This window comes from Equus asinus, chromosome 8 (genome assembly GCF_041296235.1).
Source record: "Equus asinus isolate D_3611 breed Donkey chromosome 8, EquAss-T2T_v2, whole genome shotgun sequence".
Taxonomy (NCBI): domain Eukaryota; kingdom Metazoa; phylum Chordata; class Mammalia; order Perissodactyla; family Equidae; genus Equus; species Equus asinus.
The window spans coordinates 65,465,031-65,490,548 of NC_091797.1; the positions used below are offsets into that span (position 1 = coordinate 65,465,031).

Genomic DNA, 25,518 nt, shown 5'->3' on the forward strand with positions numbered 1-25,518 from the left:
CTCGGAAGCACGCATGCGCCAGGTCGCCTGGCCGCCCAGCCCGGAGCTTGGCCGCCCAGCCCGGAGGTCCGCCGCCGCGGCCGCTGGGTTCTCGCTGATGAGTGACAGGAGCGGGGTTCACAGTCCCACTCGTCCCCGGCCGCAGATTGTCTTCTCTCGGGGTGCAGCCCAGCGGGCGCCGCCCCGCCGCTGCCCGTCGCCGCCTTGCCCGGGCGGTTCCGCTAGGCCGCCGCGCCGTGCGACCCCGGGCGGGGCGGCCAGGGCCTCCTCTGGGTGCTGACGGGGCGTGCATTTGCTTCTGGTGATGGGAATAAAGCCTTTCTTCATCCCAGTTAGGATAGCTGTTTTCAGAAAACTCAGAAATTCCTAAGGGTTCGCCGGGTTGCGGGGAAGGTGGGGCGCTGTGCGCCGTTGGTGGGATGTAAGATGGTGCAGTGGCAGTGGAGATAGCCCCGGGATTGCTCAAGAGAGTAACGTGGAATTACCGTGAGAGCCGGTGATGCCGCTTCTGGGGATATACCCAGAACAGGGTCTCAGGGGTGTGTCCCCCCGTGTTCACAGCAGCATCACTCACAAAGCCCGACGGGGGAAGCCCCACAGACTGCTGACGGATAAAGGTGTCGATAGTGTGCAGACGTCCCATGGGATGCTGTTCAGCCGTGAAAGGAAGGGGATTCTGACACCTCGCGCAACATGGATGGACCCTGAGGACATCACGCTCGGTGAAGCAAGCCAGTCACACAAGGACGGACGCCGCACGATTCCACTCTTGTGAGGCCACCACGGGAGCGACGTCTGCAGAGACGGAAAGCGGCCTGGCGGGGGCGGGAGCCCGAGTTGAACGGGGACGGTTTCAGTTTTGCAAGATGCAAGGAGCTCAGAAATGTGAATGCATTAGTGCCACGAAACTACACTTAAAAACGGTTAAGATAGTAATTTTATATTTCACCACAATTTTTTTTCTTTTGCAGACCATATAATTCAAGCTTTGTAAACATTATCTGCAATTGATTCAGTGGAGGAAAAACTGCCCCGTTACTTCTGGCTGCAGTTCCGCCTGACCTTGGCTGGAAGCAGTGGCGGACTCGTGGCTACTGTCCCGCCTTGGTTTGAGCTGTTCGAGATGCCGGCAGCTTCCTTGCCTGTTGCTTTATTTCCCCTCCCGGAGCCCCTTCTATTGTAATAGTCCCGCACGCACAGTGCTTTTAAGTGTCACCGCCATGCAAAGCTCTGTTGCCTAAATATCCTCACTGTCCCATGGGAGCTTTTGAGCAGTAAAGGCAGCTTTGGCTTAAATATGGAATCTGAAAAAAATATATTCTACTCTCAACATAAATCTATCACCTCAATTTCCTGCATAGAAGGAAAGAGAAATATATAATATTCCAGCTGATTACTATCATTTGGCTTTCAGAAATCTTTGGTGGGATCAACATTTCCTTATTTTTTCCTGAAAATTTGATTGGGATTTCTTGCCGGAGATGATGAGAGTTAAAAATAATTGTCCATATGATTTTAACACCAGTTATCGTACCGGTAGTAGTCAAAAGTGGTAGCACTATGAGGTTTTAGGTTGTTGGTGTTACACTTTAAGTACAGTCACATGCTACATAATGATGTTTCAGTCAACAATGGATCACACATATGATGGTGGTCCCATAAGATATCATGGAGCTGAAAATTGCCCATCGCCTAGTGATGCTGTAGCTGTCATAGTGTAGCACGTGTTACATCACTGATGCTGGGGTATACAAACCCACTGCACTGCCAGCCATATAAAAGTATAGTGCCCACAGTTACGAACAGTACATAATACTGGATAATGATAATCAATGACGTTACTGGTTTATCTATTTACTATACTACAATTTTGTGTGTGTGTGAGAGGAGGACCTGAGCTAACATTTGCTGCCAATCCTTTTTTCTTTTTTTGCTTCAGGAAGATCAGCCCTGAGCTAACAGCTGTACCAGTCTTCCTCGACTTTGCAAGTGGGATGCCGCCACAGCACGGCTGATGAGTGGAGGTAAGTCTGTGTCTGGGATCGGATCAGTGAACCCCGGGCTGCCGAAGCGGAGCATGCAGAACTGCTGGGCCATAGGGCCAGCCCCTATACAATTTTTATCATTATTCTAGAGTGACAAAGTTACAGTGAGCTAAGGTTTATTATCGAAGAATTTTTCTTATAGATTTAGTGTAGCCTAAGTGCACAGTGTTTATAAAGTCACAGAAGTGTCCGGTGATGTCCCAGGCCTTCACATTCACTCACTGCTCACTCACTGACTCACCCAGAGCAACTTCTGGGCCTGCAGGCTCCATTCGTGGTAAGTGCCCTATACATGTGCCGTTTTTTATCTTTTATACCATATTTTTACTGTACCTTTTCTGTGTGTAGATACATAGTACTTACCATTGTGTTAGTTGCCTACAGTATTCAGTACAGTAACACGTTGTGCGGGTTTGTACCTAGGAGCAGCAGGCTGTACCACAGAGCCTGGGTGTGTAGTAGGCTGCACCATCTGGGTTTGTGTAAGTGCACGCTTTGATGTTCGCATGACGAAATCGCCTAACGACGCATTTCTAAGAAGGTGTATCTGTCGTTAGGCGACACATGACTGTATACACTTGCTAACTCATCCTTTGTATCTAACACTATTGTGCAGTTTAAAAAAGAACTACTATTTTTGTACCGGGCACCCTACGATGCATGATGTTATTTTAATCCTCATGTCAACCTTATGTCCTATTGCCCTCTCTATTTACAGATGAAGAAATTGAGGCTAAGAGAGGTTAGGAAGCAGGCACACAGCTAAAGAGTGGCAGAGGGAAATTTAAGCCTGCTTGACTTCAGAACCCTGGGCTTGGATTACTACGTATTACAGAACTCACTGTCGTAGAACTAGCCCTTTAATGATTTCTTTGTAATCCCATGCTTCTTAAACCTTGACCATATAAACACCTATTTTTATTTACATTATTTTATAATTAGGAAAACTTTTCTTATAAATAACACACATTAAAATGTAGATCAAAATACTATTTAAACATTTTGTGAGGAAGAACTCCTTTTCTTATTCCTGAAGACCTAACTTCATATTATGGACCCAAAACAAAGATTATGACCTAACAACAAGTGGAAAACTTGCCAAGTAAGACTGTGAGAGCCGGAAGTGGGTCTTACTTACCAGTAGCAGCCTTAGGATCTGAACATCAGACTTCCTTCCTTTCGTAGTCTGTGTTGTGTAACTTAATTAATTCTGCCCAAGACTAGTGTTTTTGTGGTGCTTGGGCCTTGTGTTGAAACTCCTCAGAGACAAATCTGGTTCTTTTCAGCCCAGCTTTTAGAGAGTGGGGCTGAAGGAAAGGCCTCCGAGCCATGTGTTAAGGACGGCAGTGCTGCAGGCTCTCAGGGCAGCAAGTTTCTATCCTGAGAGCCAAGAAGCACTGTCTAGAGTTTCTCCTCTTCTTACCATCAGCCTCCTCGCTCCTGCCCATAGCAGGTGGGTGAAAGGGGGTATGCCAGTCTAAGTGGTAAGGTCAGTGGAGAATCCAAAACTGTTTCCATTATACAAGCACACATTTCAATGGCTTATGTTTGACGTACAAAATTTTATTTTAAAATGTTCATTAAAAATACCTTCCACTTTTACTTCTTAACATTGATCAATCGCTTTGGAATTTAGAGAATTTAAAACACTATTAGGACACACTTAGAAAAGAAATCACACCCAGCCCCTCAAGCAAAGCCTGGGACCCTTTCCCCTCCAATCTGCCTTCAGGTCTATGGGATCTAATTCTATGTGGCAACTAAGTAGTGCGGCCAGATATGTGTGAAGAGAACTGAGGTTCATCACTTGATAGCAGGGCTCTTCTCAACTGGGACAATTTTGCCCTTCCAGGGAACATTTGCCAATGTCTAGAGACATTTTTGTTTGTCACACTGGGGGGATGCGAGGATGCGGGAACAGTACTATTGGCATCTGGTGGGTAGAGGCCAGGGATGCTTCCAGACATGCTATAATGCACAGGACAGCCCCCACAACAAAGAATTACCCGGCCCAAGAGGCCAATACGGCTGAGGTTGAGAATTCCGCTTTACAGTCCCACTTCAGGGTGTGTGTGTGTGTGTGTGTGTGTGTGTGTGTGTGTGTGTGTGTATCTGCTGGGGCTGGAGGGGATTTAGAATCAGAACCAGCAATACTGGTATCAACCCACCAGACACCAGAATCGGTTCTGTCAGCCGGACTGACCATAGTGCACTCTTCTCTCCCGCCCTCCTGGGAGGGCCAAGCACAGTGGCATACCCTATCTGTCTAGCAAAGTGCTGGCAGTGATGCTAGATGGCCCAGTCAGCTTCAGTCTTCTGGTCTTCTAGTTGCTTCATTCATTCCTGGGTTTCAGGTTGGCTTTGAAAGGTTGAGCTGCTAGAGGCACAATTACCAGACTCTGAAGCTGTCCTTTTTTTTACATCATAGCACACAGCAAAAAGTGAAAATATTTCTACAGTACCCTGGGGTAAACTGAGGAAGCTGCTCAAGAGTGATCAGCCCTGAGTCATAGCCAGGGGTCAAGAGCTAATATTCCCTGCATACGTGCTCCCTCTTCAGGGCACACAGGTTGGGAAAGTGCATTAAGTATCAGAATGCTACAAAAGAACTTAAAAACTTAATCAAGAATTTTTGTAGTCATCACAATTAGTAGCATTTCCTTGCAACAACTGCCTGGGAAATTCTGCTATTTTTGTTCTCCAGTTTTCCCCCTTTTAGAACTCCTTCAAATCCCTTCAGTTAATCTATGGAGTGGATATTGCATGTAATTCTTGAAACCTGTAGTGACTGATAGAACAACGGATACTGAAGTTAACAGATCCTATAATTTTGGAATGAACTATGGTTGTGATACAAAAAAACCTATTTGAAGAGAACTTACAATTTTACTGTACTTTGATTGTAACAGGAGCCTAGATGGAGAAGAGAGCGCAAAATAAGAAAGTTGATTTATTTTACATTCTCGGAATTTTTTTTTCTTGCTCCAACAAAACTCCAGGAAACTGAATGAACAGCATAATTGAAAGTTATGGAATGAAGTGAAAGAAAATGATCTTTCTCAAATATCTCTTCTGATCCTTTCAAAAGCCAGTTAGGCTTCTTTTTTGACTGGGCCCTAGCCATTAATACGTCTTCCTGTTTAGTAGGTTGCTTGCTATAGATTTCCTTTCCCGTTCTGCTATGAAATGCAGGGGAATAACTTTTATGCAACACAGAAACCCCATCAGTGAGGAAAGAATTCTGAACAGTTTGAGGCAGTACACTTTCAGTGGGTTACTCAGTAAGTGAAGAGGTTACTTCCTGGGGCCAGCCCGGTGGCACAGCGGTTAAGTGCACACAGTCCGCTTTGGCAGCCCAGGGTTCACTGGTTGGGATCCTGGGTGCAGACATGGCACTACTTGGCACACCATGCTGTGGCAGGCGTCCCACGTATAAAGTAGAGGAAGATGGGCACGGATGTTAGCTCAGGGCCAGTCTTCTTCAGCAGAAAGAGGAGGATTGGCAGCAGTTAGCTCAGGGCTAATCTTCCTCAAAAAAAAAAAAAAAAAGAGGTTACTTCCTGCTGCCAAAGCCACTTCCAGAGTCAGTACTGGCTGATGTGTATCAAGTGGTTCAGAAGGTCTATTCTTGAACACTGGTGGAGCGCGTAGGCCAGCTTGCCCACTGTGGCCCCCTTGTTGCCTTCCCTCATCAGCCACCTTTGCAGCATCTGGTAAACCTTCTCTTTTAGTCCGTCTCGCTCATAGTCATGGTCAATCTCATCAATCTGAGATTCAGTGAAGCTCAGCTTACGGGCACAGTTTTTCCAGTGCTTTCCCAGATTTTCCCTGACTGGGTCCAGGTGTTTATCAGTCAGGCTAGTCATATTATCTGCCAAATAGAAAAGAACAGAAAGCATCAAGCTATAACCCATTTGAACATTCTAGCTTCAAAAACCTGTATAAAGCGTTCTAGGAGACAGTGAAAAAGAGAACTGAATTCCACAGTTGTCGAGTCATTGGATGATACTTTACGTGTCTGCCAGCCCATGTGGAGCTGTGCTGTGCAGGGAAGCTCTTCTCCTAGCAGATGCAGCTCCGTGCCACAGCTGATGGCTTTGGGAACAAAACCCTTGCTTGGCTACTAGGCTGTTCTATCCAACCTTAGCCAGCAGTCCTGTTTATACTAGACTTTTCTGAGGTAAAGGGGGAAAACACCATTTTTGCTCCTCCTGGGCATTTTCCACTTACATCTGGCCAGAGTTAAGGTCACCCAACTCCTTGACCCAAAAGTTTACTTTCCTCTTAATCAAGGAAACTGAGCCCATGAGGTGTGAACTCATTCAATTACAATGCCTTCTCCTTGTCTTCAAGGGATGAGGTAGCTATACTCTTGAAGGTCTGTTTTTGGCTTTGTCCCTCCCCTGCCCCACGGGCCGTCCTCTCTGCTCCTACAGCCATAACCTCTTTCTTTCTACTGGTCCTTCCCCTTAGGCCTTCATAAAAACAATAAAAGGAAACAAATGGCTTGATCCTCATCCCAACTCAGGAAGCTGAATATAAGGAAAGAGACATCTCATTTTCCCCCTCAGCTTCCATCTTTCCTCAGCTCCCCACAGTGTGGCTTCTGCCATCACCACGGACATCAGCAGTCCAAAACCTCCCAAGGTATTTCCCTAGTTTTGTCAATACCTGTCGGAGCAGGACCCTGGGTTTCAACAGATTCTCAAAGGTACCCTTGTCACTCCAAAAGTGAGGAACCTCTGCTCTAGGTATTTTAAAGACTATCCTTCAAATGGGTTAGTTCAGGGATTGACAACTGTGGCCTGTGGTGGCCCGCCTGGCCGGATGCCTGTTTTCATAAACAAAGTTTTATTGGAACTCAGCCACGCCCATTCCTGTACATACTGTCTTGGGCTGCCACTGCACTACAATGTCAGCTGAGTAGTTGAAATAGAGACCTCGGGGCCAGCGAAGCCTAAAATATTTATTATCTGGCACTTGATAGAAAAAAATTTGCCAATCCTGGGGTTAATTAGAAAGTTGTGTTCTTAAATCACACTGTTTTGGCCTCATGACTACTATTCCCAGATTGTATTTTGGGACCAATGCTATGAGCCTGCAGAGTAAGACCCTACAAGAGGAAGCCCTCTTATGTTCACAGAGGTGCTGTTGAGGGCATAGTCTTCAATCTTTTACAGAATCCCTTTTGATGAGGACCTGAGGAAGCTCTCTCTCCTAGGACTGAGTGGTGATATTGATGATGATGATGATGATGATATTGTTTAACACTTTTATAGCTCTTACTATGTGCTAGTCAGTGTTCTAAGCTCTTTATACGTACTGACTCATTTATAATTTTCACAACAAATCCTTAAATATAATTATCTCCATATTAAATATAAATAAATTACAAAGGAATTACATTTATGTGGGAATTACAGAGATACATGTGGGAAACATGGGACAACTTTCAGGGAGAATAAGCGGAGAAATTTTAGGATTCCACTATATCCCTCTCAACAAGTAAGAAAGTTCAAGGTTGCTAGACAATGGGTCCTTAAAGGGTATCTTACCAAAGATATCTTGGTACTTAGAAGCTGGCTCTTGCTTCAGGTTCATGTATGTGCCGTCCAGTAGTTGGGAAGTCATTCCGCCAATCTCCATATAATTATAGTCTCCAATCTGAATGCCAGTGCTGTTGTAGATGGTATACTTTGCAGACTCATCTGAATAGAGAGAAACACACATATAAGTACATCTAGATTGAAAGCAAGAGGAAAAAAACCAACAAGGTAAAGGGAAAAGGCTTTACTCCAAATGTTTAAGTTAAATTATTTATGCTATGACACCCTTTGAAATTTTCTTCTTTAAAATGTGGCTAAACCACCTCACATCCATTAGGATGGCAACTATCAAAAAACCCAGAAAATAACAAGTATTGGCAAGGACGTAGAGAAATTGGAACCCTTGTGCACTGCTGGTGGGAATATAAAATGGTGCAGCTACTGTGAAAAACAGTATGGTGGTTCCTCAAAAAATTAAAAATAGAATGACCATATGATCCAGCAATTCCAGTTCTGGGTATATACCCCAAAGAATTGAAAGCAGGAGCTTGAACAGATATTTATACACCCATGTTTATAGCAGCATTATTCACAATAGCCAAAAGTGGAAGACAGCCAAGTATCTGTCAACAGATGATGGATAAACAAAATGTGATCTATATATACAATGGAATATTATTCAGCCTTAAAAAGTAAGGAAATTCTGACACATGCTACAATGTGCATGAACCTTTAGGACATTGTGCTAAGCGAAGTAAGCCAGTCACAAATGGACAAATACCGTAAGATTCCACTTATATGAGGTCCCTAGAGTAGTCAGATTCCTAGCGACAGAAAGTAGAAAGTTGGTTGTCAGGGGCTGGGAGGAAGGAGGAAAATGGAATTATTGTCTGATGAATACAGACTTTCAGTTTTGGAAGATGAAAAGAGTTCTGGTGATGATGGTAGCCCAACAATGTCATTTTTGTCACAAATAGTATTTTTTGGCCTATATAAGATAAGAGATAAAAATATCCAAGACTTATTTTTTACCTTCAGAAAATAGCAAGCAAGTAAAAGTATATAAGCGGATACTGTTACATCAGAGATTGGGTATAATGGGAATACTGTGATTCAGGTCACAGTGGAAATGCCTACCAGTTACAAGAACCTGTAACCTAACACTTGTGGGCAGCTGCTGTGAATCCTACCCAAACTGAAATATGCCCGGGACAAGTGGTCTGATGAAGACTATTCCATGGTGGCAAGTTGCCGCTGAAGACTCCAAACAAAGACTCCTTTGTTACCTTATAGACTACAACAGACCTAATAGCTGCTTTATTTTCAGAAAAATAAAAAGAAGATAAGGTCGTGACTGAAAGGTCTGTTTACCTCTTGATGGGAAGGAGATGAACGGAATGGTGGGTGTGTTTCCCAGGAGGTTGGTCTCAGGCACTGGAGTTTTATGCATGCTTGACATATGGCTTGGATTTGCCCCATACCAAGCTCTTGGACCTGCTGTTCCCAGATCCAATGGTCTTGTTCCAAAACCATGTGGACTATATGATCCATTGTGCCAGTGTGGTACGTGGGGTTGGCTGGTTAGCCCCGTTGGTTGGTGTACTGCATTAGCATGACTGTTTGCACTGGGATAAGTAAGGCCTTTAATCCCTGAGTTCTGAACATTATCATAAGGCCTCTGCTGTGCAAAAGGGTCATGGGAGACCCTTCGTCTCCTTTCCTCCTCTCTATTGTAAGCCACGTTCTGTCTGGGTTGCTGTTTTGTCTGCCTGTCCATGCGGCTGCCATAAAGATGGTAGTTGGCTTCCTCCTGGAGTTTACTCTGCAGGCTGAGCTCATTCTCCTCTTGCTGGTGCTCTGAGGCGGGAGCAAACCAGGACTCCTCCACGGGACCCATCCCAAGTCCCTGGGAACTGTGCAGCGAACTGGGCTGTTCTGTGGCTGAGAAGAAATGATCAACATTGGAAAGAGTTTCATGAAACATTAAACAGTAAAATGAAACCTGAGCACCATCATGAAGCTGTACCTCCGACAACATCCTGAAAGCTTTGAGAACAAGCAAAAAGCACTTACTAGATGGTCCTCTTCCTACAAGTTATATAGATAATAAGTGGGAGCTCCTGCCTGGCAGTGAGAAGGCACTAGGGAAATTATAGCAAGTGACAGAAAAGTGGGTGTCGGAGGAATGACCCAGGAAGAAAGAGACTCGTGCTGGAGCAGAGAAGGTGGTTGTCTCCTTGGTGTGATGCAGGGCTGCAAAATAAGAACAGCAGCAGCTCTGTGCTAAGCACCCTCCATGGATTCTCTCATGCTTTAAGAGCCCTGTGAGAGTAAGAGCAATTATCATCACAATTGGATGGACGAGGTTTATAAGAGGCGAAGTAATTTGCCCCAGATCAGAGTTAATAAGTAGCTTCGACATCCTATACGCTGCGTTCCCCTTTGTTACAATGAAATCCCTGCCTGAAGCTGGACGCACCGCTCTGCTTGTGCTCTGCATCCAGTCACCTCTGACCTTCTCACACACTCTGCTCCCACATATGTCCCCTTCTTTTTCCTGAATCGTCACTTTCTCCCTATCAGACATATTAGGTCTCTTATGCCAAAGATACTTTATGACTTTGATATACACGTTGCTACTTAATATTTCAAATATATGTATCTTGACTCCTGAATATATTATAACTCCTTTAAGGTAGGTGTTACATTATATGGCTTCTTCCGTTTCCCATATGGTCGTGAATAGTATTTTAGAAAGTAGAGGGAATGAATGAGCAACTGATGTTCAATCGTAGTATGTTACCTGAATTTGACCTGCTTGGAGGTATTGCTACACAATCAATTTGGAGAGACTGCATTCTCTTCACAATCGCACTTTGGTCTGGATACTCTTTCTATAATTAAGAGCATAAATACACACTTTAGTATAAATAGCAGAAAATAGTTCCAGAAAATTATTATAAGAATGAATCTTTTTAGAAGGTAGAAATTTCACATAGCTCTTAGAAGCTCTAAATATTTTTTTAAAAAATAAACATTTTTGGAGTCAGCCTGGTGGCATAGTGGTTGTTTGCTCACTCTGCTTCTGTGGCTTGGGGTTCACAGGTTCAAATCCCGGGTGAGGACCTACACACTGCTAATCAAGCCATACTGTGGTGGCATCCCACATACGAAATAGAGGAAGATTGGCATAGATGTTAGCTCACTGACAATCTTTCTCAAGCAAAAGGAGGAAGACTGGTAATGGATGTTAGCTCAGGGCCAATCTTCCTCACCAAAAAAAATAATAAATGTTTTGCCCAAATAGCCAAAACAATCTTTAAAAAGAACAAAGTTGGAAGGCTCACACTTCCTGATTTCAAAACCCACTACAAACCTACAGTAATTAAGGGGCCGGCCAGGTGGTGTAATGGTCAAGTTCACACCCTCTGCTTTGGAGGCCCAGGGTTCGTGGGTTCAGATCCCAGGCGCGGACCTAGCATTGCCAGTCAAGCCATGCTGTGGCAGCATCCCACATAAAATAGAGGAAGACTGGCACAGATGTTAGTTAGGGCCAATCCCTCCCCCCCCGCAACACCCACAAAGCTTCATTAATCAAAACAGTATAGTATTGGCCTAAGGACAGACATATAGACCAATGGAACATAAAAGAGAATCCAGAAATAAACCCTTGCATATATGGCCAATTGATTTTCAACAGTGGTGTCAAGATCATTCAATGGGGGAAAACTGGATATCCACATGTAAAAGAATGAAGCTGGGCCTTTATCTTTCAACTTATACAAAAATGAACCAAATGGATCAAAGGTCTAAGCTTAGGAGCTAAAACTATGTAAGTATTAGAAGAAAACAGGAGAAGAGCTTCATGACATCGGATTTGACAATGATTTCTTAGACATGACACCAAAGGCACAGGCAACAAAATGAAAATAAACTGGACTACATCAAAATTAAAACCTTCTGTGCATCAAAGGACACTATCAAGAGAGTGAAAAGGCAACCTACAGAATAGGAAAAAAAACTGGAAATCATATGTATCTGATAAGGGATGAATATCCAGATTATATAAAGAATTCAACAAGAAAAAACAAACAATCCAATTCAAAAATGGGCAGAGGACTTGAATAGACATTTCTCCAAAGAAGATACACAAATGGCTAATAAGTACATGAAAAGATGCTCAACATCATTAGTCATTAGGACAGTGCAAATCAAAACCACCATGAGATATATACCACTCCACACTCTTTAGAGTGGCTATTATTAAAAACAAAACTAAACCCACAAACTGAAAAGGGTGGGTGAGAATGTAGAGAAATTGGAACCCTTATGCATTGCTGGTGGGAATGTAAAATGGTACAGCTGTTAAGGAAAACAGTTTGATGGTTCCTCAAAAAGTTAAGCATAGAATTATCATACAATCCAGCAATTCCACTCCTAGGTATATACCCAAAAGAATTTACCTGAAATACCCTGAAAGCAGGGACCCAAAAAGATACTTATATACAATGTTCATAGCACCACTGTTCATTATAGATAAAAGGCGGAAACAACCCAAGTATCTATCAGCAGATGAATGGATAAACAAAATGTGTTATATCCATACAATGGAATATTATTCAGCCTTAAAAAGGAATGAAATTCTCATACAAAATCAATGAACCCTGAAAACACTATACTAAGTGAAATATGCTAGACACAAAAAGACAAATATTGTATGATCCCACGTCTATGAATTACCTAGAACAGGTAAATTCATAGAGATAGAAGGTAAAATAGAGGTTACCAGGGCCTGTGAGAAGGAGGAATGGGGAATTGTTTAATGGGTACAGAGTTTCTGTTTGGGGTAATAAAAATGTTCTGGAAAATAGATACTGGTGATGGTCGCACAGTACTGTAAATGTACTTAATGCCACTGAATTATACACTTAAAATGGTTAAGATGGTAAATTTTATGTTCTGTATATTTTACCACAATAAAAAAAGAAGGCTTTTCCCCTATAGGAGTAATAATACTCATTAGAGAAAATATGGAAAATGTAAAGAATTATACTTAAAGAAACCTACACAGAGTGCCTTCACTCAAAGGAAAAATTAACATTTTGGTATTTCCTTCAAGTTTTTTTCCTAATCATATTTGCATTTTGCTCTTAACAGAAAGCCTGCTACATAGATAGGTGGTCAAAAATATTCACTGAATGAATATATGAGTGATTTGGGAAGAGAACGACAGAAGACAGTAATTATGTACATACTTTGTAGCATTTTGTTTACTGCTTTTTACTTAATATGATAAGCATTTTTATGTTATTTTAATTTGTGAAAGCAATTTTTTATAGTTATTTTTATCACACAAAATATATAAATACAAATTCCTTTTAAATGACTCAAACTGTGCAGAATCCACACAGAGCAACATTTCAATGTCATTCTTTCCAGCCCCCACTCTCTTCCACTTCCTAGAGGTAATCCTTATCCAGAGTGTGTTGTGCATCCTTTTTTTCTCTCTCTATGCATTTGCATATATATTCTGAAAATAGACATATATATATTATTTAACATCAAAAGGATCACATTCTAAGTATTGTATTTTTTTTGAAGACTGGCCCTGAGCTAACATCTGTTGCCAATCTTCCTCTTTCTTTCCTTCTCCAAAGTCCCAGTACCTAGTTGTACATCCTAGTTGTAAGTCATCCTAGTTCTTCTCTGTGGGATGCCACCATCAAGCATGGCCTGATGAGCGGGGTTTGCCTCTGAGGCCAGGGTCCAAACCGGTGAACCTGGAGCCACCAAAGCGGAGCACGCAAACTTAACCACTTGGCCACAGGGCTAGCCCTCTCAGTATTGTTTTGTGACTTATGTTTTTACTGACAACAAGCCTTGAAGATATTTCCATGTCATTATATGTTAGTTTCTACCTCTTTCTTTTAAACGGCTACAGAGTATTCTGTAGTTTGTATGAACCATAATTTAAGGCATCTACTTACGGACATTTGGGTCATTTCCAATTTTTTACTCTTACAAATTAAGGTGCAAGGAACTCCTGGAGCTACATCTTTGAGCATACATGTGAGTAGGATAGATTACTCAGAGTATAATTGCAGCAAAAGAGATGTGCTTTTAAAGGTTTGATAGATGCTTCACCTTCAACTTGACCGATTTACACCCTTACCAAGACTGCCCGTTATTCTGCATTGTCACCAACACTTGATATCATTAGTCTTTCAAAAATGTCAATCAAATGGATGACAAATTATAACCAATTCATTTTGCTTTTTCTGCCATTGAGGCCAAATATCTTTTCCAAAGTTTGTTGGTCAATGATATTTCTTCTTTGAATCATCTGTCTGTATTCTTTGCCTATTTTTTCATTTGGGTTTTTTGTTTTTGATTTGTAGGCACCCATGATATATTCTGGATGTTAATCATTTGTTAAACACAGTGAAAGTATTTTCTCCTTTTCAACTACTTTTTACTTTCACGAGGTCAAATACAATAATCTTTTCCTTTGTCTCACGAATTTCGTGTCTAGCTTAAGAAATATCCATAGACCTGATTTTGGACTTGATAGCAGACACAGCATGTGTGCCCCTCAAATTCCTCTTCAAGGAAGGATTTGCTGCTTGGTTGCAAGGAGTTCAGTCAGTAAACAGACTCCAGCTGTCGGTTCCTTCAGTCTGCTCAGCTGCCACGGGCTGTCTCACTCAAGGCACTCCCCTCCTGGAGAGCCCACACTCAGTGACCAAGACAGGCAAGGCTGTAAAGGCCTGGCCATTTCCCACCGACATGGGACAAGCCCAAGGGGCAACATGTGCTCAGAACTCCACACCTGCCAGGTTGCCAAAGAGCTCTGTCAGGCATGACTGCCCTTTGACTTCTTCCTTTGCTCATTCCTTGCAGCGCAATCTCCATCTCAGGGGCTCCTTCTGGAGAACCCAACCTGCAAAAAACTATTCTCTCCTATTATCTATTTGATCCTTGTTCTATTACTGAACTGTTTTAATTTCCTTCTTCAAAATTTTCTTGGCTATCTTTGTACATTTTTTTCTTTCACATAAACTTAAGAATCAGCTTGTTGAGTTCCATAAACAACTTGGTTGGGACTTTAATTAGGACTGCAGTCCGTTTATGAACTACACTGGAGAGAACTGGCAGCTTTGGCGTATCGAGTGTCCCCATCCCTCACCACACTCCACCACTTGTTCAGACTTCTCCTCCGTCCTTCAGTGAGGTCTGCCATGTGTGCCGGTCTACAGACAGGCAATATCACCTCTTTGCATTTTAATTTACATTTCCTTCATTACTAGTTAAGGTTGTGCACTTTTTTGGTATGTTTATTGACCATTTAAATATTCTATTTTGTGAAATGCCCATTTAAATATTTCATTCACTTGTTAATTGGTCTATCTTTTCCTTGTTGATTTATAAGGTTTTTCTAGATGGTATGTACTCAAGTGCTTTGTCAGGTAACGTGTGTGCCACACTATCTTCTCCCATTCTGTGGCTTGTCTTTCCATTCTTTTAATGGTTTCCTTTGATGAATAAAAGCTCTTTAATTAATCAAATTGATCAATTTTTATTATTAAAGTTAATGCTTTTGTGTCTTAGTGAAGAAACCATTCCCCACCCTGAGGTAACAAAGAAATTCTCGTATATTTTCCAATAGCTTTATGATTTGTCTTTCACATTTATGTCAGTGATCAACCTGGAGTTGGTTTTTTGTCTGCACAAGGTAGAGTCCAATTCCACATTTTTTCCCCATGTGGATACCCAACTGTCTCAGTAGCATTTACTGAAAAGATCATCATTTCTTCAGTGCTCTGTAGTGCCATCTCTGTCAAAACCAATAAACATGTGGATCTGTTTGGGGGCTTTCAATACCCTTCCAATTGCCTCTGTCTACTCTACACCAATAACATTCTGTCTGAATTAGTACAGCTTTACAATAATTCTTGATAAGAATCTGATAAGGCAAGACCTCCCTCACCCCTAGTCTTGCTCTTCTTCAAGAGTATCTTGGCTATTCTTGCTCCTTCTTTACCTGTCCATATGGATTTCAGAATTAGTTTGTCAAGTTCCAGTTCCCCCACCCACTTACATCTTCTTTTTCAAGTTTGGGAATCAAGGTTATGCTTGTCTCATCAAATGACTTTCGGAGAGTTCCCTCTTCTCTATTTGGACAAATGTGTATATAAGATTGGGATAATCTCGTCATTGAATATTTGACAGAAATCACTGCTGAAGCTTTCTGGTTGTAGAATTTTCTCTGTGGGAAGATTTTTGATCACTGATTCAATCTCTTTTAATGGTTACAGAAATATTCAAGTTTTCTATCTCTGAGTTAGTTTTGTTAAGCTATACTTTTTTTTTTAGAAATATGTCCATTTTCTCTAATTTTTAAAATTAATTAGTAAAAAGTTGTCCATAATATCTTCTTAATACCATTTTGATGTGTGCAGAAGCTGTAGTAATGCCTCCTTATTCATTATTTCAGTCTTCACTCTGTTTTTCTTGATCAATCTTAGTCAATTTTATTAGCCTTTTCAAAAAACCAACATTTAGCTTTTTTGATCCTCTATTAGCTGTTTTCTGTCACTAATTGATGCTCTTTTCTTTATTATTTACTGCTATTTTCTCTAGGTTTATTTTGCTAACTTCATCAAATGAATGCTTAGCTAAATAATTTTTAGCCATATATATATACACATACACACACATATACATGTATATATATTTTATGGTATTTTATGTATTTCATTTGCTCAAATTTGTTAATCATATTCTTCAATTCTATAACCTTACGGATTTTTTTTGTCTATTTGTTCTATCAATTAAAGAGAAACTTGTATTAAAATCTCCAATTATGACTGTGGATTTGTCTATTTTTCCTTTGAGTTCTGTCAATTTTATTTTGAGGCCATGTTATTAAGGGCATATACCTATTTAAACCTGTTGTTATCTTCCTGGTGAACTAAGCCTTTTAACATTATGAAATATTCTTGACTGTTTGTAGTAATGCTTTTTTATTTTCTTGGTTTGCACTGGTTATCTCCCTTCTATAGTGTAGGTCCCTCGAAAGTGTGGCAATTCTTGACTTTCTGACTTCTTTATTTATTCTTGTATTTTAAAATGTTTCTGTCTGTTTTATTTACAGTAGTCTCCTTTTCATGCTTATTGCGGGATGCTGCTGTAGGACTCATACAGTACGTCCTGAGTGTGTATTTAGGGGAAGTCTTTGTTCCTTTTGGCTGGTTAGTTGATAACCAGTCTCTTTGTTTTTGCTGGCAAACATTCACCCTGAGCTAACATCCGTTGCCAATCTTCCTCTCTCTCCTTTTTCGTTTTTCCTCCCCAAAGTCCCAGTAAATAGTTGTATATTCTACTTTTAGGTCCTTCTAGTTCTTCTATGTGAGGCACTGCCACAGCATGGCAACTGACAGATGAGTGGTGTGGTTCCAGGAGCAGGAACCAAACCTGGGCTGCCAAAGAGGAGTGCGCCCAACTTTTACCACTAGGCCATCAGGGCTGGCTTGGTAACTGGTCTTTATACCAAACTCACTGCTTCAAGCCCAGGCAGATGTTGCTCCCATCTGTTGCTTAGCACAAGGGAAATGGGAGGGGGAGCCAACTTTTATAACTGGCACAATCGTGTCTCCCAAAGGACTGTCCCTGCCAACACCCCAGGTGACCACACTGTTTCTTCTATACATTGATCCATGACTTGTTCCTCCAATAATTCTCCTTCAGTGTTATGTTCTGGGTTAGCACTTTTTTCCCTTTACATGGTCTTAGCAGATGTAATTCTGTTGGCTTTCTATACTTTGAGAACTCCTCAAAATGACTGATCCACCTATGCTACTTCCCATTATCTTCTAGTGACATTGCACTTTTGTTTTCATATTGCTATATATATTTTCTCTTGTTTCACTAGTTTTGGTGGATGAATGGGTCCAGCATGCCAACTTGATATCTGCATAAAATTGTTAATTCTGTTGTATGCAGTTACCAAGCTAGCTTACCTCAAATCTCAGCAACAAATTATATTGCTTTGTTTTCATGCTTGATAATAGATATGCTTTGATATGTTAAGATTTTGACCACCTGTTGTAACAACCTACCTTTAAACTCTTCACATCCTCTTCTACATTTTCTTCTAATTGATCTAAGTAAAAAGGCCTGAAGTTTTCTTCAATGCCTATATGAAAAAAACAGTACTTTAAGTTTCTTAAGTACTTGCTACAATAAAATTAAAATATTAGTAATCTATTATTGAATTACTTATCTTAATCTGTCAGCAAAGTGGTAAAATAAAAATGTAAACACCAAATCCCTGTCTTTGACAACGAGACTAACAAAACGAATAACTAGGTAGACAGAACAAGGGTTAGGATAACAGTGGAAACCAAGGGCTCCTGCCTGATAGCATGTAGTTTCTCTGGCTGTGGCACAAAGCCCTGTCTATGTGGGTTCATCTCCAAGTGAACAAAGATGGGTGGGTTCCTTGTTTCTGTCACTCTGGCATCAGATTATTATAGGATGGGATACTCAGAATAAGGATTTGGTGTAAAGAGTCAGAGCTGTTAGCCTTAAAAAAAAAAAAAGGCAACTTCCACTTCTGATAAGATGGAGATGTACTTTTCCTTATTTCTTCTGCTAAGTACAATAAGAACCCATAGATATTATATATAAAACAAACATAAGGAGATTCCGAAAGGAGGAGAGATGACAGCTCGGGACTTGGGATCTGAGGAAGACAGAGCAGCGAGATCACTGTGTTTTCTTTTTGCCTCAAGGATCCCAGACTTGGAGCTGAAGAAGCTGGCAACCCAACAAAAAAAGCCATCAAAAGCCTATTCTTTCTAGCCAGAGGACTAAGCAAAGGGCAGCCTAGCAAGACAGAAAATCTTTGGTCAAGAACTGCTGTACTCCAGCCAAACACCACAGAAAATACTGTGGCCCCACCCCCACCTCTACCAATGAAGGCCAAGAATCTTCTTCTTCTTCAAAAAAAAAGCTTCATTAAGCAATTAAGAACAAGTTTGAAAGAAACAAAAAAGTAAAAAGTCTCAGCAAAGAAATAGAAGACATAAAACAAATTTCAATAAAACTTTAGAACTGAAAAATATGATAAACCAAAATAAAAAGCTCAGTGGGATCAGCTCAATAGCAGAATGAAGAAGACAGAGAAAAGTCAGTGAGCTAAAGCTGAGACTTCCAACCGCGTGGGACAGCAACAGAGTGCTGCAACACCCCACCAGGGTGATGTCAGAGAAGGCCAAACAGGAAGCCAGGGCTCTCCTTCCTGCCAGATGGCAACAACCCCCTCCACTCTTGTGGGGTCAGTGGACTATGAGGCAAACTAGACTTGCACCCTGATCTTGCAGTAATAAGACACCTCTTCCCAAAGTGTCAGAGGAGGCCTAGTGGAGAGCTAGGACTTTCCCCTCCATTGGGGTGTCTATGGAGACCATGTGGACCCCAGTGGAACCCCACCCCTCACCAACCGTAATGAGGACAGCCCCCACCTCAGGTGTCAATAGGGCTGAGTGGGGGATCTAGATTTCTACCTCCACCTGGCATTAACAAGTTGCAGCCACCCTTCTAGTGCCAAAGCAGTGTCAGAAAAGGCAACTAAAAGAGAGGCCTAAAGAAGATACAGAATCTCAAAATACAGTAAAACAATTTATAAGTTTCGATAGAAAAATCACTCATCATACTAAGAACCAGAAAGATCTCAAACAGAACGAAAAAAGACAATCAATAGATGCCAACAGTAAGATGACAAACATGTTAGAAGTACCTGTCAAAGACTGTTACAGTGCTGCAATAAAAATGCTTAATTAACGGGCTGGCCAGCAGCACAGCAGTTAAGTTTGCACGCTCTACTCCGGCAGCCCAGGGTTCGCGGGTTTGGATCCTCAGCACGGACCTACACACCACTCATCACGCTAGGCTGTGGCAGGCATCCCACATACAAAAAGTAGAGGAAGGTGGGGCTGGCCTGGTGGCATAGCAGTTAAGTTTGTGTGCTCCCCTTTAGCAGCCCAGGGTTCACTGGTTCAGATCCCAGGCGCAGACCTACACACCGCTTATCAAGCCATGCTGTGGCAGGCATCCACATATAAAGTAGAGGAAGATGGGCACAGATATTAGCTCAGGGCCAATCTTCTTCTTCTTCAAAAAAAAAGCTTCATTAAGCAATTAAGAACAAGTTTGAAAGAAACAAAAAAGTAAAAAGTCTCAGCAAAGAAATAGAAGACATAAAAGAAATTTCAATAAAACTTTAGAACTGAAAAATATGATAAACCAAAATAAAAAGCTCAGTGGGATGAGCTCAATAGCAGAATGAAGAAGACAGAGAAAAGTCAGTGAGCTAAAAGACAGAACAACAGAAATCACCTAATCTGATTGAGAGAGAGAAACTGAGAAAAAAAATGTAGAGAGTCTCAGGGACATGTGGGACTATAACAAAAGATTTAGTATTTCTGTCATCAGCATCCTGGAAAGAAAGGAAAAAGACAGTGGGGCTGAAAAAGTACTTTACGAAATAATGGCTGACAGCTTCCCAAATTTGGTAAGAGACATAAACCTACAGATTCGAAAAGCTGAGCAAAACCCAAACAAAATAAACCCAAAGATCCATACCAAGATAAATAATAATTAAACCTCTGAAAAATAAAGAGAAAGAAAGAATCTTGAAAGCAGCAAGGTACACCTTACTTATAAGGGAAAAAAACAATTCAAGTGACAGAGGATTTCTCAACTGAAACAATGGAGCCAGAAGGAAGTGGCACAATATTTTTTAAGAGCTAAAAGCAAGAACTGTCAACCCAGAAGCCTACACCCAGCAAAAATGTCCTTCAGGAACAAAGAAGAGATCCAGACATTCTCAAATGAAGGCACACTAAGAGAATTTGTCCCCAGCAGACACACCCTAAAAGAATAACTAAAGAACTCTAAAGAAAAAGGCAATGATAAAAGACACCTTGCAACATCAGGGAGGAAGAAATAACACGTGGCATAATAAAAATTACTATCTGGTCCTTCCCCAGGTTTGCTTGGTTCACAGCAGGGAGCTCCCCAAATCCCTGAAACCTCTTAAGTGACAAGAATGTCTCTTCTATGCTGATGAGATGGCTCCTGGCTCAGGGTGGGAGGGGGAAGGCTAGACACCTTCAGGATGGAGGCTGGTCACCAGGAAGACCTAGCCATGATTATAGGGTTGGAACTTTCAGCACCACCCTCTGACCTCTACAGAGGGAAGGGGACTGGAGAATGACCAACGATTTAACAAATCATGCCTACCTAAGGAGCCTCCATGAAAACCTCTAAACAATGGGGCTTGGAGAACTTCCGGGTCGGTGAATACACTGAAGTGCTGGAAAGCGGCATGCCTAGAGAGCACAGAGGCTCTGTGGCACACCCCCCAATGCCTTGCTTTATGCATGTCTTCCATTTGGCTGTTCCTGAGTTGTATCCTTTATAATGAACAGTAAATGTAAGTAAAATATTCTCCTGAGTTCTGTGAGTTGTTCTCGTAAATTATCAAAGCTGAGGGGATGTTGTGAGGACTCCCAAATTCATGTTTGTCTGGGAAGAGGTATGGGTAGCCTGGGCACCCTATCTGCATCCAATTTCTGAAGTGGGGACAATCTTGCAGCAGGACCAAGCCCTGAAACCTGTGGAGTCTGACGATGACTCCAAGCAGTTAGCGTCAGAATTTAACTGAATTCCAGGACACCCAGTTAGTGAGACGTCTGTCAGAGGCAGTATTACAAAAAAGACACCACAACACAGTAATCAAAAAAATGAGTAAATATAATTGGCTTTCCTTCTCCTTTTGAGTTTTCCAAACTATGATTGACAGTTGAAGCAAAACTGTAACATTCTCTGATGGATTCTAAATGTGTGTAGACAAAATATTTAAGGCAATTATATACAGGGAAAGGTAAAGGAAAGTAAAGAGAGTAAAGTTTTTATACTTCACTCTAACCAGTAAAATAATGACATCAGTAGACTATGATAAATTATGTAAAAATAATGTAATACCTAGAGCATCCATTAGAAAAACTATACACAAAAATACAATAGATAAATCAAATTGGAATTCTAAAAAATGTTCAAGAACCCACAAAAAGGTAGGAAAAAGAAAACAGAGAAATGAAAAACAGAAAGAGCAAACACAAAACAAAATAAAATGGCAGATATGATCCCCAACATATCAATAATTACATTAAATGTAAATAGTCTACAAACACCAATCAAAAGACAGAGATCGGCAGAACAGATTTAAAAAAGTGACCCAACTATATGCTGTCACAAAAAACTCACTTCACATATAATGATTACAGGCAGCTGAAAGTAAAAAGGGAAAGATATATCATGTAAACATTAATAAAAGGAAAGCAGGGTAACCATATTAATACCCAATAAAGTAGACTTCAGAGCAAAGATTACCAGAGACAGAAAAGAACATTTATATAATGATAAAAGGACTGATCCACCAAGACAGAGCAATCCTAAATGTATATGCACCAAACAACAGAGATGCAAAAGACGATAGAGCTAAAAGCAGAAATAGACAAATTCACAATTGTAGTTGAGGGACTTGAACACCCCTCCCTCAACAACTGAAAGAACAACTTGACAGAAAGTCAGTGAAGATACCGAAGAACTCAACAATACCATCAACTAACAGGATCTAATTGGAATTTACAGAACAATCCACCCCACAACCATAGAATACCCATTCCTTTCAAGTGCCCACAGGACATATACCAAGATACACAATATTCAGGGCATAAAATAAACCTCAACAAAGTTGAAAAAACTGAAACACACAAATGTGATTTCTGACTACAGTGAAATCAAGCTATAAATCAGTAACAAAGATAAGAGGAAAATGTCCAAACTCTTGGAAATTAACCATCACACTTCTAAATAATACATGGATAAAAGAGAAAGTCTCAACAAAAATTAAAAAATGCTTTAAGTGAATGAAAATAAAAACAATATAGCAAAATTTGTGGGACACAACTAAAGCAGTGCTGAGAGGGAAATTCATGGCATTAAATGTATGAAAACAATAAACATTAGAAAAGAGAAAAGGTTTCAAAATCAATAATCTAAGTTCCCACCTCAAGAACCTAGAAAATAAAAGCAAAACAAACACAAAGCAAGTAGAAGAAAGGAAATAATAAAGATAAGAGCAGGAATAATGAAATGGAAAACATAGAAACAATAGAGGAAATCAATGAAACAAAAAGCTGGTTCTTTGAAAAGATCAATAAAACCAACAAAGAAAAACAGATGACACAAATTCCCAATATCAGGAATGAAACAGAGGGTGTCGCTAGACACCCTGCAGATATCTAAAGGATAATAAGGGAGACTACGAACAACTCTACACACATAATTTCACAAGTCAGATGAAATATTCCATTTCCTCAAAAAATACAAACTACCACAACTACTCTGATATAAAACAGATCATCTGAATAGCCCTATAACTATTAAGGAAATTGAACTTCATAATTTAAAAACTCCCAAAAAAGAAATCTCAGGGTAAGATGGTTTCATGGGAGAATTCTACCAAACTTTTAAAGAATTAACATTAATTATACACTTCTAGAAAATAGAAGAGGAAGGAAAACTTCTCAATTTATTTTGCGAAGTCATTATTGACTAACATCAAAACCAGACAAAGATAATACAAAAAGCAGAAAGCTATAGAGAAGTATCCTCATGAATATACATGAAAGTCTTAGCGAAACATTAGCAAATGGAGTTCAGCAATATACAAAAAGAATTATATACCATGACCAACAGGCTTTATTCCAGGGATGTGAGGCTGGCTCAGTATTCAAAAATCAACCGATGTAATTAATCCACCACATTAACAGGTTAAAGAAGGGAAATCACAGCATCATATCAATCAGTCCAGAAAAAGCATGTGACAACATTCACCATCCACATTCATGATAAAAACTCCGAAATAAGAGGAAGAGATATGGTGAACTTCCTCGAGAAGACAGAATCTATGAAATCCCCACAGCTAACATCACACTTCCTGCTCTCCCCTAAGACTGAGAACCAAGTGAAGATGTCTGCTCTCGCTGCTCTTATTCAAGATAGTGCTAGTTGTTCTTCTGTTAGCAATAATTTTCTATGACTCTCTTACAAAAAAAAATGGACTTAAGATACACTTAAATGTAAAACTGTAAGAATTTTAGAACATAAAAGAAAATCTTTGGGATCTAACCCTGACAGGGTTCTTAGACTTGACACCAAAAATACAATTCATAAAAAGAAAAATTAATAAACTAGACTTCATCAAAATGAAAAACTTTTACTCCATGAAAGACTTTGCTAAGAAGATGAAAAAACAAGCTACAGATTGGGATAAAATATTTGCAAACCACACATCTAACAAAAGAATAGTACATAGAATATATAAAGAACACTCAAAATTCAACAGTAAAAAAGCAAGCAATCCAAATGGAAAATGGGCAAAAGACATAAAGTGACATTCCACCAAAGAAGATAAACAGATGGCAACTAAGTACATGAGAAGATATTCAATATTATTAGCCATTAGAGAAATGCAAATTAAAACCACAAGGAGATATCACACTACATACCTATCAGAATGGCTAAAATAAAAAATAGCAACAACATCAAATGCTGGCAAGGATGCAGAAAAACTGAATCACTCATACATTGCTGGTGGGACTATAAAATGGCATAGCCACACTGGAAAACAGTTTGGCACTTTCTTAAAAACAAAAAACTATGCATGAAACTACCATATGACCTACCTATTTTACTCCTGGGTATTTATTCCAGAGAAATACTTGTATTTTTGTGTATATTATACACAAAAACCTGTTACATGAATATTTACAGTAGCTTTATCCTATTAGTCCAAACTGGAAACAAACCAGATTGTCCTTCAAGGAGTGAATATGCAAACTGTGGCAACTCCACATCATGGAATATGACTCAATAACAAAAAGGAACGAACCACTGAGACACACAACAACCCGGGTGAATCTCCAGAGAATTACACTGAGCGGCAATCCCCAAAGGTCTATCATGATGCTGTTTATGTAACATTCTTGAAATGACAAATGACAGAAATGAAGAATGGATTAGTGGTTGTCAGAGGTGAAGGAGGCAGTCATTTCGGGAGGGAAATGGGAGTGGCTAGAAAAGGGCAACTGGGAGGGACCCTTGTGGTGATGGAAATGTTCTGTATCTGACTATATCAATGTCAGTATCCTGGTTGTAATACTGTGCTGTAGCTTGGCCTAGTTTGGGGAAACAAGGTAAAGGGTCCATGGGACATCCCTGTGTTATTTTTTACAATTACATGTAAATGTACAATTATCTCAAAAATAAGAACTTTAACTTAAAAAAAAAAAGTGAAAAAGGCATGAGAGAAGAGAACAAGCTAAGCCAGGAGAAAATTTAGTCTGACTGAGCAAGTAAGAAAACCAGCAACTAAATCAAAGGACCCTCTAATCCTTTGGTGGTTGTGGTAAGAGGGGCATTAATTCTCTTTTCTCATGGCAGGAATATGTAGACAAAATGCTTTGTAGGCTCCACAGTGCCTGCCTACAATTTATTTCTTCCTAATCTGATTCTCTTCTTTCCTCTGCCTCTTAGCAAGATCCTGGGTAACACGGGGGGATGGGAAGAGGTGCAAGGATGTGACAAACAGTCATGCCCCTTTCTTTCTCCCTCTACTACAGGTCCAATCCAAATGACAACATACATTTCCAAAGAAGCCAGCTACAAAAGGGAAGAAAAAGAAATAAAAGAAGCTAAGAAAAAGAGGGCCGGTGGAAGCAATCCAAGTGTCCATTGACAGATGAATGGATAAACAAAATGTGTGATATACATATCATGAAATACCACTCAGCAAT

The 25,518-nt window shown here is 40.5% G+C and overlaps 1 protein-coding gene and 1 long non-coding RNA gene across 14 annotated transcripts in view; one reads left to right on the forward strand and one right to left on the reverse strand.

The window, feature by feature from the left end:
• Nucleotides 1–9: 9 nt before the first annotated feature.
• Nucleotides 10–21,103, forward strand: LOC123287034 (uncharacterized). 2 transcript variants are annotated; one of them, XR_011505265.1, is made up of 4 exons: nt 16–923; nt 1,940–2,024; nt 2,188–2,322; nt 2,764–3,040. It is a non-coding gene; the product is annotated as an uncharacterized lncRNA (long non-coding RNA). The 2 variants fall into 2 exon arrangements; XR_006529914.2 differs by lacking the exons at nt 2,188–2,322; nt 2,764–3,040 and adding an exon at nt 18,385–21,103 and having other exon boundaries at nt 10–923.
• The window catches only part of RIPK1 (receptor interacting serine/threonine kinase 1), a 40,275-nt gene continuing 18,344 nt past the window's right edge, over nt 3,588–25,518 (reverse strand). For all 12 annotated transcript variants that reach the window (XM_070515691.1, XM_070515702.1, XM_070515699.1 and 9 more), the window contains 5 exons: nt 17,710–17,786; nt 10,395–10,485; nt 8,963–9,532; nt 7,601–7,753; nt 3,588–5,916 (listed from right to left, as the gene is read on the reverse strand). In XM_070515691.1, coding sequence (XP_070371792.1) covers nt 5,630–5,916; nt 7,601–7,753; nt 8,963–9,532; nt 10,395–10,485; nt 17,710–17,786 — 1,178 coding nt within the window. In that variant the 3' untranslated portion in view covers nt 3,588–5,629. The remainder of the gene's footprint in view (nt 5,917–7,600; nt 7,754–8,962; nt 9,533–10,394; nt 10,486–17,709; nt 17,787–25,518) is intronic.